A 13,596-nucleotide genomic window follows, 5' to 3' on the forward strand; every position below is an offset into this window, starting at 1 on the left:
TGTGTGTTGTATATAAATAATTTGTGAGTACATTTTGTGTTTGTATTATGGAACTAATCCACATGGATTTAGCCCATTTGTGACAAGATATTTTACTGGCAGCCAATCCATGATAGTAGCCAAACAAAAAATGTACATATTTCATACAGACTATCTAGTGATGATGGCCTGTAATATTTAGATTACACTTTTATGCTCCGAATATGTTCTTTGCCACTTAAATTAGCAATGATTACATTTATAACTCTTTTTGTGGTTGGTATGTATGTGTAAATACTTGTGTTGCACAGTTGTGGATGATAACCAGCATTACATGGTCACATCATACTAGGGTTATGGCCCTTTTAAAAAAAAGGATAAATTTCAGGGTGCCACAATCTTAATTATAATTTACTTATTGTCTTTTTATACTATTCCATTTAGTTATAATTTACATCTTATCTTTTTATACTATTCCATTTAGTTATAATTTACCTCTTATCTTTTTATACTATTCAATTTAGTTATAATTTACCTCTTATCTTTTTATACTATTCCATTTAGTTATAATTTACATCTTATCTTTTTATACTATTCCATTTAGTTATAATTTACCTCTTATCTTTTTATACTGTTCCATTTAGTTATAATTTACCTCTTATCTTTTTATACTATTCCATTTAGTTATAATTTACATCTTATCTTTTTATACTATTCCATTTAGTTATAATTTACATCTTATCTTTTTATACTATTCCATTTAGTTATAATTTACATCTTATCTTTTTATACTATTCCATTTAGTTATAATTTACCTCTTATCTTTTTATACTGTTCCATTTAGTTATAATTTACATCTTATCGTTTTATACTATTCCATTTAGTTAATAAGTCTTATCTTTTTATACTGTTCCATTTAGTTATAATTTACATCTTATCTTTTTATACTATTCCATTTAGTTATCATTTACATCTTTTTATACTATTCCATTTAGTTTCAAAACAAAGGAATACTTAGGAATAAAACATATTTTGACTCGTGCAACCCATTTCTAATCTACTGCACCTTATTGTTCAAGTGAAATACTGTTTTTAACTGATCTTGCCACTTTGAAATGGGGAATAACTTTTGTGACAAACCTGCCAAAACATTTTTTATAATCTCAAACACCCTGACATGGTCATGTTTTGAAAAGCATGATTTTCAATAATCATCCAGAAAAAGAATTTACTGGTAAATTTATTTTTTAAAAACCACACTTCCATATCTGTCCATTACTTGCAGCATGCAAGCAGTCCTGGTTAGAGCTGAGGTAAAACTATCCTTGTTTATACAGCTAATTGTCACAGAAGCAATTGAAAGGAAAGTGGTCAGGTATAAATAACCACCCTTTTATGTATTACTTAATTGGTTAACAATACACAGGGTGGAGGTTGTCAGAATATGATCTGTTGGTCAGATCTGATCTGTGTATTGGTTTTAGCCTTTGATTTACATAATATGGCGTGGCTTTAAAAATGACTTAGCAGGCCTGTGCCTTGGAGGAAGTTGCCCATGCCTGAGCTAAGGTGGTGTGTTGAGCACATTGAGGACTGCTTAAGGGGAACCCACTGTGCTAATTTGCATAGGTAAATTTCTCAAAATGGAACAACACAATGTAAAGTTCTCTATAATGGAACAACCCAATTCATCTTAAGTTATAGGTAAATCAAAGGGATATGTATTGAAAAATAAAAGTTATTACACACGATTGCTTTGAATGAGAATGTTTAAGCCATCTGTAGTAAAGATTATTGGCAAGTTTGTGATCAATGGACAGGGACGTTTATTACTGCTGTATTACCTGTAAAGATCCCATTAAGCTTGAAAATATTGTCGCTGACATTCCCTTAGTGAAATGGTCAGTGTCAGCTGTGATGTTTAATCATTTTTCTATAGGGGCAAACATATCTCATGGTCAGACTGCATCAGATACATTTCTGACTATGCTAACATTATGGTCATCGGGAACAACAGTAATCTGACCAGGTTTTGGTCAGAGAATCTGGCAATGAAATTTTAACACCAGTACCATCCGGTCTCTAACTGATGCAAAGATGAACACTAATAACACTTGCATTACCTTCAAACCTCTACTGAACTACTTCGAATAGCAAAAACTGCATCTAAGTAAGCCTATAATTTGCCATCCAAAAGATTTTAAGGACATAAATTTGGTGTGGTTTTGATCATGTGTTTGTACATACTGTATATGTGTGTGTGTATATGTATGGTGACAGTATATGACAGTGATAAGTCTACCAACTATTAATTTCTTTGTAAGTGTATTAAATGCTTTGAGGAAGACAAACAAGTTATTTTCTTTGACTCGGATTTGAATTTCCAACCATTTTCCATAGACTTATATGAAAAGATAGTTTATTCTCGATTGTTTGACATCTCCTTTTTCGTCACATGCACTGACCCCTTTCCCCCTCTTGGGACTTCAAAACACATTTTTTAATATGGTAAGTATGATGTGATCAACATGTTTCTACTAAATATTCTGGACTACTTTAATGCTACAGCCAAATTACTCCATCTAACCATATGCAGATTAACATAATCCAAATCCACTTTCAGTGTAATCCATTTTGGTGGACCACACCAAATCCATTGTATTCATTCCATGCAATACATTCCAAAGGCAGGTTCATTTAACTGGCATGGAAAGGAAAATGAAATTGTTGGGAAAAGAAACAATCCACATTTCATAGGAGAGAAATTGATGTTCTCTTTAGTGTCCTTACTTCAAATCTATTTTTGTCAATGTCATCCTGTTCATTAGGACATTAACAAACCTGTTTTCATTGCGGTTTCTGTTTCTTATGATAAATTATTTCTCCAAATGCACAATTAATCATTCTCATATTTTTCACAAAATGCACTGATCAGTACAGTTTATATTTGTTTATGAAATACATTTTGTTGTGCAGATGACAACTGCTACTGATGGACAGGGCAGAATATATGAAATCCACCAGGAAGTCAAACGGCCTGAATTAGCTGAATTTGGTAAAAGACTTCGGACTTTCCGAAACACGACTGTTAGCCGGGCAATACCTATCTCTCCAGAACAATTAGCTAGTGCTGGATTTTATTTAAGTAAGACTACAGAATCATCAGAAGCAATAAGAACCTGATAATAATAATAATAATGATAATAATAATAATAATAATAATAATAATAATCTGATACACAAAATTTGATATTCTAATGCATCATCAACAAACAACTGTTTAAAGCACATGGTCAGTTATCTGGTTTTCCAGGTTGTCTGGTCTCTTCATTAAAATGTACTCCAGTCATTACATTTCCATTTAAATCTTAAAGATCAAAACATTTTTTATATTTAGTACATAGCAGCTTTTGAATCCATTATAATGCCAGCATTTACATTACATATTGGGTAATTTTGTCAGCTCACTCATTCTAATTACTGTAATTGGGTAATTTTGTAATTACTGTAATTGGGTAATTTTGTAATTACTGTACACATTAAGGTCTGCTAATGAATGGACTTAATATTTTCTATCATCTTCATTTACAAGGATTCACCAACATTTTCTAAAGTTAGTTTTTGGAGGTTTTGTTTGATTGAACAGATTTTGCACTATGATGCTTAGCAGCTTCTTAAAGTTCACTGTAATCTCATTTTCTAAATTAAATGAAATTCTCAAACTTTGCAAGTTAGAAGTAAAATGTATTTCAGTTTTGATATATGCGCATTATAAAAAATTATATTTTGAACACCATCCATCCAGTTTCACATTGTTCTTGTTGGAATTTTTTTGTACAGATTGCTTTGGACCACTCTTATCTGCAGTTAATAATCGAAACTGAGTAACATTATTTGTACTAAAGAAACAATTATCTTTCCAACATTCTATTTCTAAAGTCTAAGTTTGTTTTCAGATTCCCAGTGACCCTTATTTATACCTTTTATAACAGAACTAGATATTGCCTGTTCTAGGACAGGAGTGATACATTTTCAAGAATTAAAAAAAAAAATTTAAAATGAATTGGGGTGAGCAAGTTTAAAACAAAGTTTGAACATTAAAATTGTACAAAAGTATAACAAATTTGGGATGCCACAACAAGTTTTGAATTCGTGAGCTCATGTTTGGCAGCCAGGAGACACAGACAAATGTGGGTATTTATATAAAAGATGGTAATTTGCATGCATATTCATTCACATCAGTTACATTCAGTCACATCAATTACATTCAGTCACATCATATTATATAGATAAATATAAATTCATTATCCATGAGTTTTTACTTATTATTTGAAAATGATCACAGAGATTGTTCTTATTCATTCCAGTAAGAGGTAGTTATGTGAAGTGCTTTGCCTGCGACCAAGGTTTAGACAGCTGGGAAAGCACCGATGATCCATTTCTTGAACATGTTTTTTGGTATGGATCAACCTGTCCATTTGTTTATGCAGTGATGCAGAGGTCTAGAAATAGGGTAAGAGTAAATATTATGGATTTCAGACAGCTTACATTTTGTGGAGCCACCTACATGTTCTTATGAAGTTGGGTCCAAAAAGAGGGAGGGGGACAGACCTTCTTGTCCGAAAAGCTTCAGAAGGGAAAGAGTTGTTCTCACCCACTTGCTGAATCTGCTGCTAAGGACATTCCATTTGGTCCATGGGAAAAGTTACTGGTTACAGTTCCTCCCCTGAGTCTCCCCCACAACAGGGATAATTAAGTTGCATAGTCCTGCTGTCTGGAGAGAGCAAGATGAAGACGTCCTTCTGTTCTCATCATTGTGCATGTGTTTGACACAGAACAGGCTGACATGACATCCACTCCCTTTGGGTCCCATATCTCCTTTCACCTGTTGATAAAAGGCGACAGAGGATGAAGAGAGTTGGTCTTTAGACAAAGGAAGTAAATGAGGTTTACCCCCTATTGTCCAGTGGCCTTTCTCCCAAACATTTGGGTTTTTGTGACTCTAAAATTCTTTCCAGTTTAGAAAAGCTTTCTGGGGCAAACTCTTGACCAGATCTCTTGTTTCTTTGCTTGGTTACAATTAAGGTTAGCAAGGACCAAGACTTTGCAAGATGTTGACACTATCTCTCCCCATGAACCTTTGGGTGAAGCTTCCTTCAATAACCTTACCCCCAAGACTGTTTTCTTGCTATCTTTAACATCTGCAAGACAAAGGAGCAAGCTTTATGCCCAATACCTAGAGCAGGGCTGTCTGAGGTTCAATGGAAATTATGATTTGGAATTTTTCTCCTTTGCCAGCCAGGATTTTATTACCAAAAAACAAGCTTTCTCATCTCTAGATTGAGATCCCCTTTGTCTGTGATGGGGATGGTTTAGATAGACTTTATGTCCAGTTAGGATTCTCAGTTTTTATTTTGCAGCCTCTAAATAGAGAAGAAAGGGCAGGAAGCATATTTTCCTCTCAATTAAAGTTTCAACTGATATTTCAGCTTCCACCAAGGTGGAGTGCAGTAACTATCAAGAACATTTACCAATCCCTTACCAATTGGGACCTTTCATTCATGAAGATTAAAATTTGTGCAGTTGAAGCTATTTCTGCCTGATGATCCTATCTAACTCATTTGTCTTTGAAGAATATGATGAAAGCAATGTTTTGGCATTCTAAAACTACTTTCATCTCCTTTTACCTTCGCTTGTTAACTCACCAAAGTGAAGTTATATTTATTTCCTCGGGTTAAATCATTGTTGCTTTGAAAGTGGACCATACAGATTCCATCCTGCATTAGTCTCCTTATCTTCAATCTAAGTGAGTATTCCTTGTTTGTTTTTCTTAGCCAGTTGTGGGATCATCAGCCTCCCAACTTCAGCTACATGATCGCAACATATATGTGTTACAGATATCAGAATGTAGTATTTATTTTTTGGGGCGGGGGAGGGGATAAAACATTTTTTAATGATGTAATACTTACCTGCTGCTATTGCCAGGTTCCCTGCTCCCATCCTGCTTCCATCTTGCTCCCACCCCACACTGATGTCCTGCTAGTTTATGCTGTGTCCTAGAAAGAATGAAGGACAGTGCACATGGACAAGGTATTTATGGGATAGACAATGTGTGGGGCAATCTAGTGTTCTAGAATTGTCTGGTTCACCCCAGTGGGAGGATGAATTCTTGTTATACAGTCAGGTATTTTTGCCCAGAAATGAACCAGCTATGCAACAGCAACAGGTAAATATTATATCGTTAAAATTAGTTTTCTCCCCGAGCTAATGTATATCCCACTAATCGTGCTCAACACCTCATGCTTCACGTGATCATCTTTGTTGTTTTGCACTGTGAATCAAAATAACTAGCAGAACAGTCGTGAGTTGATAGATACGATGTGAATTAAAGAAATCATTGTATGACTTATACCATCATTGCCTTTTTACTCGTACATACCAACAGTTATTTGTTACTCAAATGTCATGTTTGTGCCATAGGTGAAGAATACTAACAATCCATTTTTGGGGTGGTTTAAGCTGACTTGTCACAGAAGTTTTCAAATAAAGAATTCCCAGGAAAAATATATTTGTTTGGATTAATTCTCTTCTTGTCTAAGCATATTATTAAATGAAAAGCAAATCCTTAAAAGTAGCATATAAAAAAACTTTACAGACAGGAAAATCCTAGTTCCTGCCTCCTCATGGCTGTTTGATTGCATTTCTTTAATTTTTTGTAATGTTCAGTTTTGTAGGAAATTATAGACATTTATTTGGATTTATTTTTGTGGTTGGTGAACTTTGTGTTGTGTAATTCTTAGCCACCTCAGCCTGGGCTAGTTTCAAAATTTTTCGCACTAAAATAACCTGCTATTTTGTCCGACCATACAATCTTAATTGGTCACAAATTTAGGATATGTGTTGTCCGAGTTATCTAACAGGTTTAATGTGTTTAATTCATCTGTTTAAGTAAATTCTCAATACCTACTTTGATATTACATTCTCTTTCCAGTTGATACAACATACATTTGATACAGTTATGCATATGAAAGAAAACATTTGTTTCTTTTCCAGAACACAGAAAGAAACCTTTCCTCACACAGCACATCTACAGGTAAGCCTCTGACCTAACCATGCTACGGTATATAGATACTGGCCAGATATGACCATTTCAAAGATAGCTTGATAAATTACATCTCATATTTGGACTACGTCTGGTTAGCAGGTCATATAAGAACTGAACTTCATATTTCATTGTAGTCATGAATCTTGATGCTACACGAAAGGCTGTAATGAAACAAAGGTAATTAATGCATTGCGAGTAAGCAGTTTTGAAGCTTCATGATTCCTACAAAATATAAAAGTTCAGTTTCTGTCATTGCAGTTAGTTATAAAACAATATAGACAATCTAAAGAAATAAATAATGGAGCTCTGTTTTAAAAATTGTTTCAGATTTTGTCAAAGTAACCATGAAGAGTGTATTAAAACTGAATAACATCTAGGTGTCTGCATCACATGTTGTAATTTCAACAACTTTTAGGTCACTTTTATCTCTCTTTATAATCAGCTGGAAGGTGCTAAGTATAGATAGTTAAAACAATTAAGCAAGTTAGACCACTCCAGTGGCCTAAGTGGTTAGAGTGTCCACCTTGGATGCAGGAAGTCATTGGTTCGAACCCAGGCAGAGTCATACCAAAGACTTAAAAATACAGTACTAGCAGCTGCCTTGCTTGGCACTCAGTATTAAGAGGTAATATAGTGTTAGGACTATTTTTCTTGGTGTCCTGATAATTTGACTGGGTGGGACATAATGCTCATTTTATAATCATGTTGATATTAACTGTAAATAAATATCTTCTTATAATGGTGTAGTTTGTTTTTCATCACACATTACCTTTAATTTCAAGATAAACTATATTGAAGAGTTCATTAAATCATTATTCCAGATAGTTTTGGTACAATTAACATGTGCACCGCTAAATAGTTTGAATATTATGTCAATGCTTTCCATGTTGAATTAACACATTCTAGTTTTTTTTGTTCATTCAAAATTAACCAAGATTTTGTTTCTCATAAAGTTCAGCATTTCAGGAAACAACAATGTTGAAACGTGTGTTGTTTTCATTTTGTATTCTTCTGTCACTAGATAGATTGATTGATAGATTTATTTCCAGTAGAATGGAAAAAATAAATTCACAAAGTTAATCATTACCAAACATGAATTTAATGGGTCCAATTTTTTTTAAAAACCACACATGAGAACATGATAATATTTGCAGTTTGTGACACACTTGACAAATATCACTTCACATTTCACTGCCTGATTTGCGAAGCATATCTCACTCAACAACAAATATTATTTTATTCCATGTCAGTGCTACAATCTCCAAATTCATCCATGGGTTGCCTTGAAATCAGAGTCATTCTCCATACTTTTTGCAATTTTCTCTGCCTGGGCCCTGAAAAGTGTTCCAGCAATAGGAACACTTTATTCACATTGTTGTATGAACCAGGTTTATACAGCATCATCTAATTCTGTATCATTTACAGTCCATGCCCATTTCTTTTTCATCATCAGAATTAGTATCTTGCAAATAGTCCCAAAATTTCTGCTCTTCTTTGAGCCAGCCTCAGAATGTTGACTCTGCAGTTTTAAGTTCACTGCAAACTTTTGATCTTGCTTCACCATTATGCACCCTGCTTTTCGTTGACAGCTTTTCATTGACTGAATGTACATTTCAGTTGAGTCCTTTACTCTCTGCGATCACATTTACAAATGATCAGGATCCATTACTAATTAATATATGAACATGAATGATGTTAAGTATATAAAATTTGAAACCATGATCAATTGGCTAAATAAAATGGATTTATTTTGAGACACTATAGTGACCACAAGAGATTATTCAGGTAGGATTTGCGAAGTTTGAGCTATTTTATCATATTATATCTCCCTTACTTGATTGATTAAAAAGATGTACTTAATGTGATAAAACAACACAGGACTCTTGTAATTAATTCTTACAATGCAACAAACACTTCACCAAGTAGTAGAACAAAAGCAACGCTGACAGTTAGGCAATCATGGAAGTGCTTGCAGGAATTAACCTGTTGGTCAGTTGACTCTGTTCATTAATTTTAATAGAAAAGACCATGCCATGAGTATACAGTTTACATTCAAAGTACAGAATCTAAAGATTGAAACATGAATTTGACCTGTCGAGGTATATTTAATTGGTGTTACTTTTTTCAATGTTGCCACGTGTTAGCATTTTCCAGAATATTTCATTGATCACTATTTCATCATGTGTTATTATTTAGAGTGTTTTGATATTGTTGTAGGGTTTAACGCCATTTTTCAGCAGACGATAGGCTCTTAAATGGCAGCCAGTATTAATGGTAAAGGAAGAACCCAGGAAAACCCCAGAAAGAACCACTGACCCATGAGAAGCTACTGGCAAGCTTTCTCATGTACCCACATTGGCCAAATCTGAGACTCGAATCCATGCATACAGAGGTGAGATGGCAGTAATCCGTAATGGAGAGTGCTTTAGACCACTCAGGGCACCAAAATATTTTTCCAATAAAATCTAACAAGATATGATTTCTTCTTAACACTTGCTAATTCTACAATGTTGATTCGAACTTTTTGGGCAAAAACTTTCATTTTAGACGATAAAGCAAGCAATATATCAAGGTTTCATCTACAAATTCTGATCATGGTTTTCTTCAGATTCAACACATAGGGGCCAACCTTTTTATATTTACTTTGTAAAAATAATGGCATTCAACTGGACACTCCATTGTAAGTGGGTTTGCAAGTGATCAGGACACAAGTTGTTGAGTAATAGAGTAGATATTACTTTCATACATATTTGGTTCTACATGATGGCACATTACACCAAAATAATATTATGATATGGTTTGTGAATTTTATAATGCAGCTGATATGGTGTATGCATATCAATAGAAGTACTTCTGCAGCAGTCTAGAAAAGAACAGAACACAAACTTTATTTAGCACTAAATTACAAAAGCAATTTATGGCTACAGACTAGAGAATGTCTTACTGCAAAGAATAAAGTAACATAATTCTATTGGGTATTACATAAGACTAGCTTCATTTCGTGAAAAAAGATTACAGTTAAATTTAGATGAAATCTCAAGACCTAATTATTATTTATTCTGTTAGTCTTAAAATGCAACATAGTCATAATTACTGATATGATACTGATTCAGTTGCACAGATTAACAAACTTTTCACAATACAATTCAGATTCTTTATGAATTTTCAGACATAATGGCTTTTATTGTTTCTATATTTTGCAGTGAACAATACTATCATGGTAAACATTTTCCTCTCAGTTCCTGATAAAATGGACAAATAAGCAAAACATTATATTCATTTTCAACAGCTGTTATATTATACCTATTACATAGCCAATTATTTCTTGGTAATCTTTCATAACAACCGACTTCTATATTCAATTTATGCAATACTGCTCTAAATCTACATATTGCAAGTTTTCAACAAGCTTCATTTATCACATACAAGTACAGTAGTACTTGTTGATGCTGTTGTTGTAGGGTTTAACGCCATTTTTCAGCACACAATAGGCTATACATGGCAGCCAGTATTAATGGTGGAGGAAGAACCCGGGAAAACCTTGGAAAGAACCACCAACTCACGAGAAGCTACTGGCAAGCTTTTTCACATACCCACATTGGCTGAATCTGAGCCTCGAACCCATGCAGACAGGGCTGAGATGGCAGTGATCCGTAACAGAGAGTGCTTTAGACCATTCGGCCACTCGGGGCCCCCATACAAGTACTCTTCTAATTATAAATATTGTGCAAGAAATAAGACTCTAGCTTCCTTGGTGACCTCAAAGATAATATCCAGTTTTTATTTTAATAATAAAAAATGGGCCAGACTGCTTACTCACTGACTAGAATGAAAATATCATTAATTATTTCTAGTCCTACAAAAAGCAAGACATCAGCCCTGATATTTATGTTTTTGGGGTTGGCGTCAACGACCCAGAAAAGTAAAAATTAGGGTTGATGTCTCACATAGTAGGATTAGGATTATTCAATGTATGAGAAAATCCCGTATTGTCAAACAGATTAATCTTGACATATTTAATTTTTCCCATTATAAGAGTTACCATTATCATCATGACTTTCTAAGTTCTACAAATCAAACTATCTCTGCTTAGCAACATTAGAGTCCAAAATTTAAAAGGTATATATTTCCTATTTCCCAAAGTGGATTCTCCCCAGTTTACCATAGAGAACATCCAAATTAGCAGATTTTTTTCACTCCTAATAACCATCTGCATAATTTTATATGAATTTGTTCAGCATCTTTTCCTGTGTGGAAACCCTATGTCACTGATACATAATTAAGCATAGATAAAATAAGTTTCAAAAAGATTTTATATTTCTCTAACAGATAAAACAGTGTCTTTAAATAATTTCTGTAATTATGAAGTCTATAAATTGCGAAGAGCTAAATTCCCCCATGCACTTAGTTATTTTTGCATAGCTGTGAACCATTTCTTTTTTTATAAATTGAAGTTTAGTTATTTGCATGAATCTACATATTCTATTATTTTGCCATTATAATAAATTATTGGATTTTTTTGTATGCCTGTTTTACATAGTTTTTAATGACTGTTAAAAAATTAATGTATTGTCTGTATATAATAACAAAACTAGAGCCCATTCATCTTTAGGGAAAACATCAACTACATTTACATTATCTTGTATACCAACAATACTGTTGTTTTAAAAAGATGTAAAGAAGATTGGGGAAAGCTTCATTCCATGTTTCAAGCTATATTGTAAACTTAAAAAATCTGAGAAACTATTATTTAAATCTTATACAAGATACCAATAACATTGAAAGTCAGATGTCTAAAGGACACATTAGCTATATTTAGAATTTCAAGGTCAAAATGTTGAGTTGTGCCACCAGATTCTTTTTACAGATCTCTTAAACTAAAGTAAGGATAGTTAAGCTTCTCCAACCAAAGCAACAGATATTGAAACATGTAAAAACATAGGTAAATTATTGTTAGAATGTATGATGAATTTTATACAGAATTACTCCTTTGATGCATGGAAACAATTTTTAGTTAATTATTTTTTTTAAACTAGTGGATATCTCAAGAAATTCAACCATATTCTGTAAACCTATAATTAACATCATTAAAAGTTTTGAAGCTGTCATACCTTTGTGGTGTTTCATTTTTCTTACTCTCTATTTACAAAAAAACCCAATTGCATTTTAATCTCTGGCAGTGAGAACCTTGTAAAATTTGACATGAACAACTCACCATTCCCAGTCACCAATAGTCACAAAAACTGGTACATGGTACTTGTTATTAACTGAATGTTATGTGGTAGAGCTTTGCAGAGTTGTAGAATTGTTCTGGAAATGAAATACAGTATAAAATATCAATTTATAAAATCAGATCTGAAGATCACTGGAACCTCAAGTAGTTATTATAACTTTGTGTGTGCTTGTAATGTGGATTTTTAATGTAGCTATAACAATTTTCCAGCCATAACAACAATGTCTGCAGTGTGACAGTTTATTGTGATGTCTAGCACTTAGGGCATCATGCTTAGACATGTAGCATCATGTCCCACCCAGTCACATTATCCTGATGACAGGCTGACCAGTTCTAATGCTAACTTCTTAATGCTGAGTGGCTAGCAATGGGCAGCTGCTAATGCCATTTGTTATAAGTCTTTGTTTCGACTCAACACAGGGGCCCCTAGTGGCCGAGTGGTCTAAAGCGCTCTCCTTCATGGATCACTGCCATCTCACTTCTGTCTGTGTGGGTTCAAGTCTCAGGCTCAGCAAATGTGGATATGTGATTAAGCTTGCCAGTAGATTCTCGTGGGTCGGTGGTTCTTTCTGGGTTTTCCAGGGTTCTTCCTCCACCATTAATACTGGCCGCCATGTATAGCCTACCTTGTGCTGAAAAATGGCATTAAACCCTATAACAACAACAACAGACTCAACATGACCTCCCACATCCCAGACAGATGCTCTAACCACTTAGACCACATGAGTAGTTGAAACTCTTAGACCTTCTGAACTGGAACATCATCAAGGGATTCATCCCAGAGCTAAAAGGTTGCCACTATTTGTCTCTTTTAATGGTAGGCAAAGGGTGCAATGGCTCTGTTCTACATCCCTGTGCTGCAGGGGAAAGGATTGCATGTACTTCACAACTTCACATCCACAGTATAACACTTACTAACATTAACCATCAGTTTTAGTTCTTTAAGGTTCTGAAACTGAAGTTTAAAACTTCATGATAAAACATTATTTCAGACTTAACATTTACTAATTTGTTTCAAAGTTAAAAACTAAAAATTCAGTGACAATGATAGTGATGGGGAGCAGAATGTGTACTAAGTAATTCATGTTCATATTGTAAGAAAATTAAAAATACCAAGAAAATTCAATGAGCTTCAAATTGATATTTCCCAAGAATCGTTACTGATATATCCAGAAACTTGACTCTGGGAAAAATATGAAATTTATTTCTGTTGAAAATTTGCCCACAATTTTGGGAGGTGAATGGATTAGGACATATATGAGCCATGCTTTCTTCTTTT

At 33.9% G+C, this 13,596-nt stretch overlaps 1 protein-coding gene across 5 annotated transcripts in view; it reads left to right on the top strand.

Annotated features, from left to right (window-relative positions):
- LOC149806907 (uncharacterized) overlaps positions 1 to 13,596 on the top strand; it is a 70,436-nt gene that overhangs the window by 50,175 nt on the left and 6,665 nt on the right. For all 5 annotated transcript variants that reach the window (XR_016421303.1, XM_089959529.1, XM_089959520.1 and 2 more), the window contains 3 exons: positions 2,956 to 3,124; positions 4,347 to 4,492; positions 7,033 to 7,072. Coding sequence is in view for 4 of the 5 variants with exons in the window: in XM_089959529.1 (XP_089815655.1) it covers positions 2,956 to 3,124; positions 4,347 to 4,492; positions 7,033 to 7,072 (355 nt within the window). In the remaining variant the exon portion in view is untranslated. The remainder of the gene's footprint in view (positions 1 to 2,955; positions 3,125 to 4,346; positions 4,493 to 7,032; positions 7,073 to 13,596) is intronic.

The sequence above is a fragment of the Sinohyriopsis cumingii genome, chromosome 1 (genome assembly GCF_028554795.1).
Source record: "Sinohyriopsis cumingii isolate HCF-2022 chromosome 1, ASM2855479v2, whole genome shotgun sequence".
Classification (NCBI taxonomy): Eukaryota; Metazoa; Mollusca; class Bivalvia; order Unionida; family Unionidae; genus Sinohyriopsis; species Sinohyriopsis cumingii.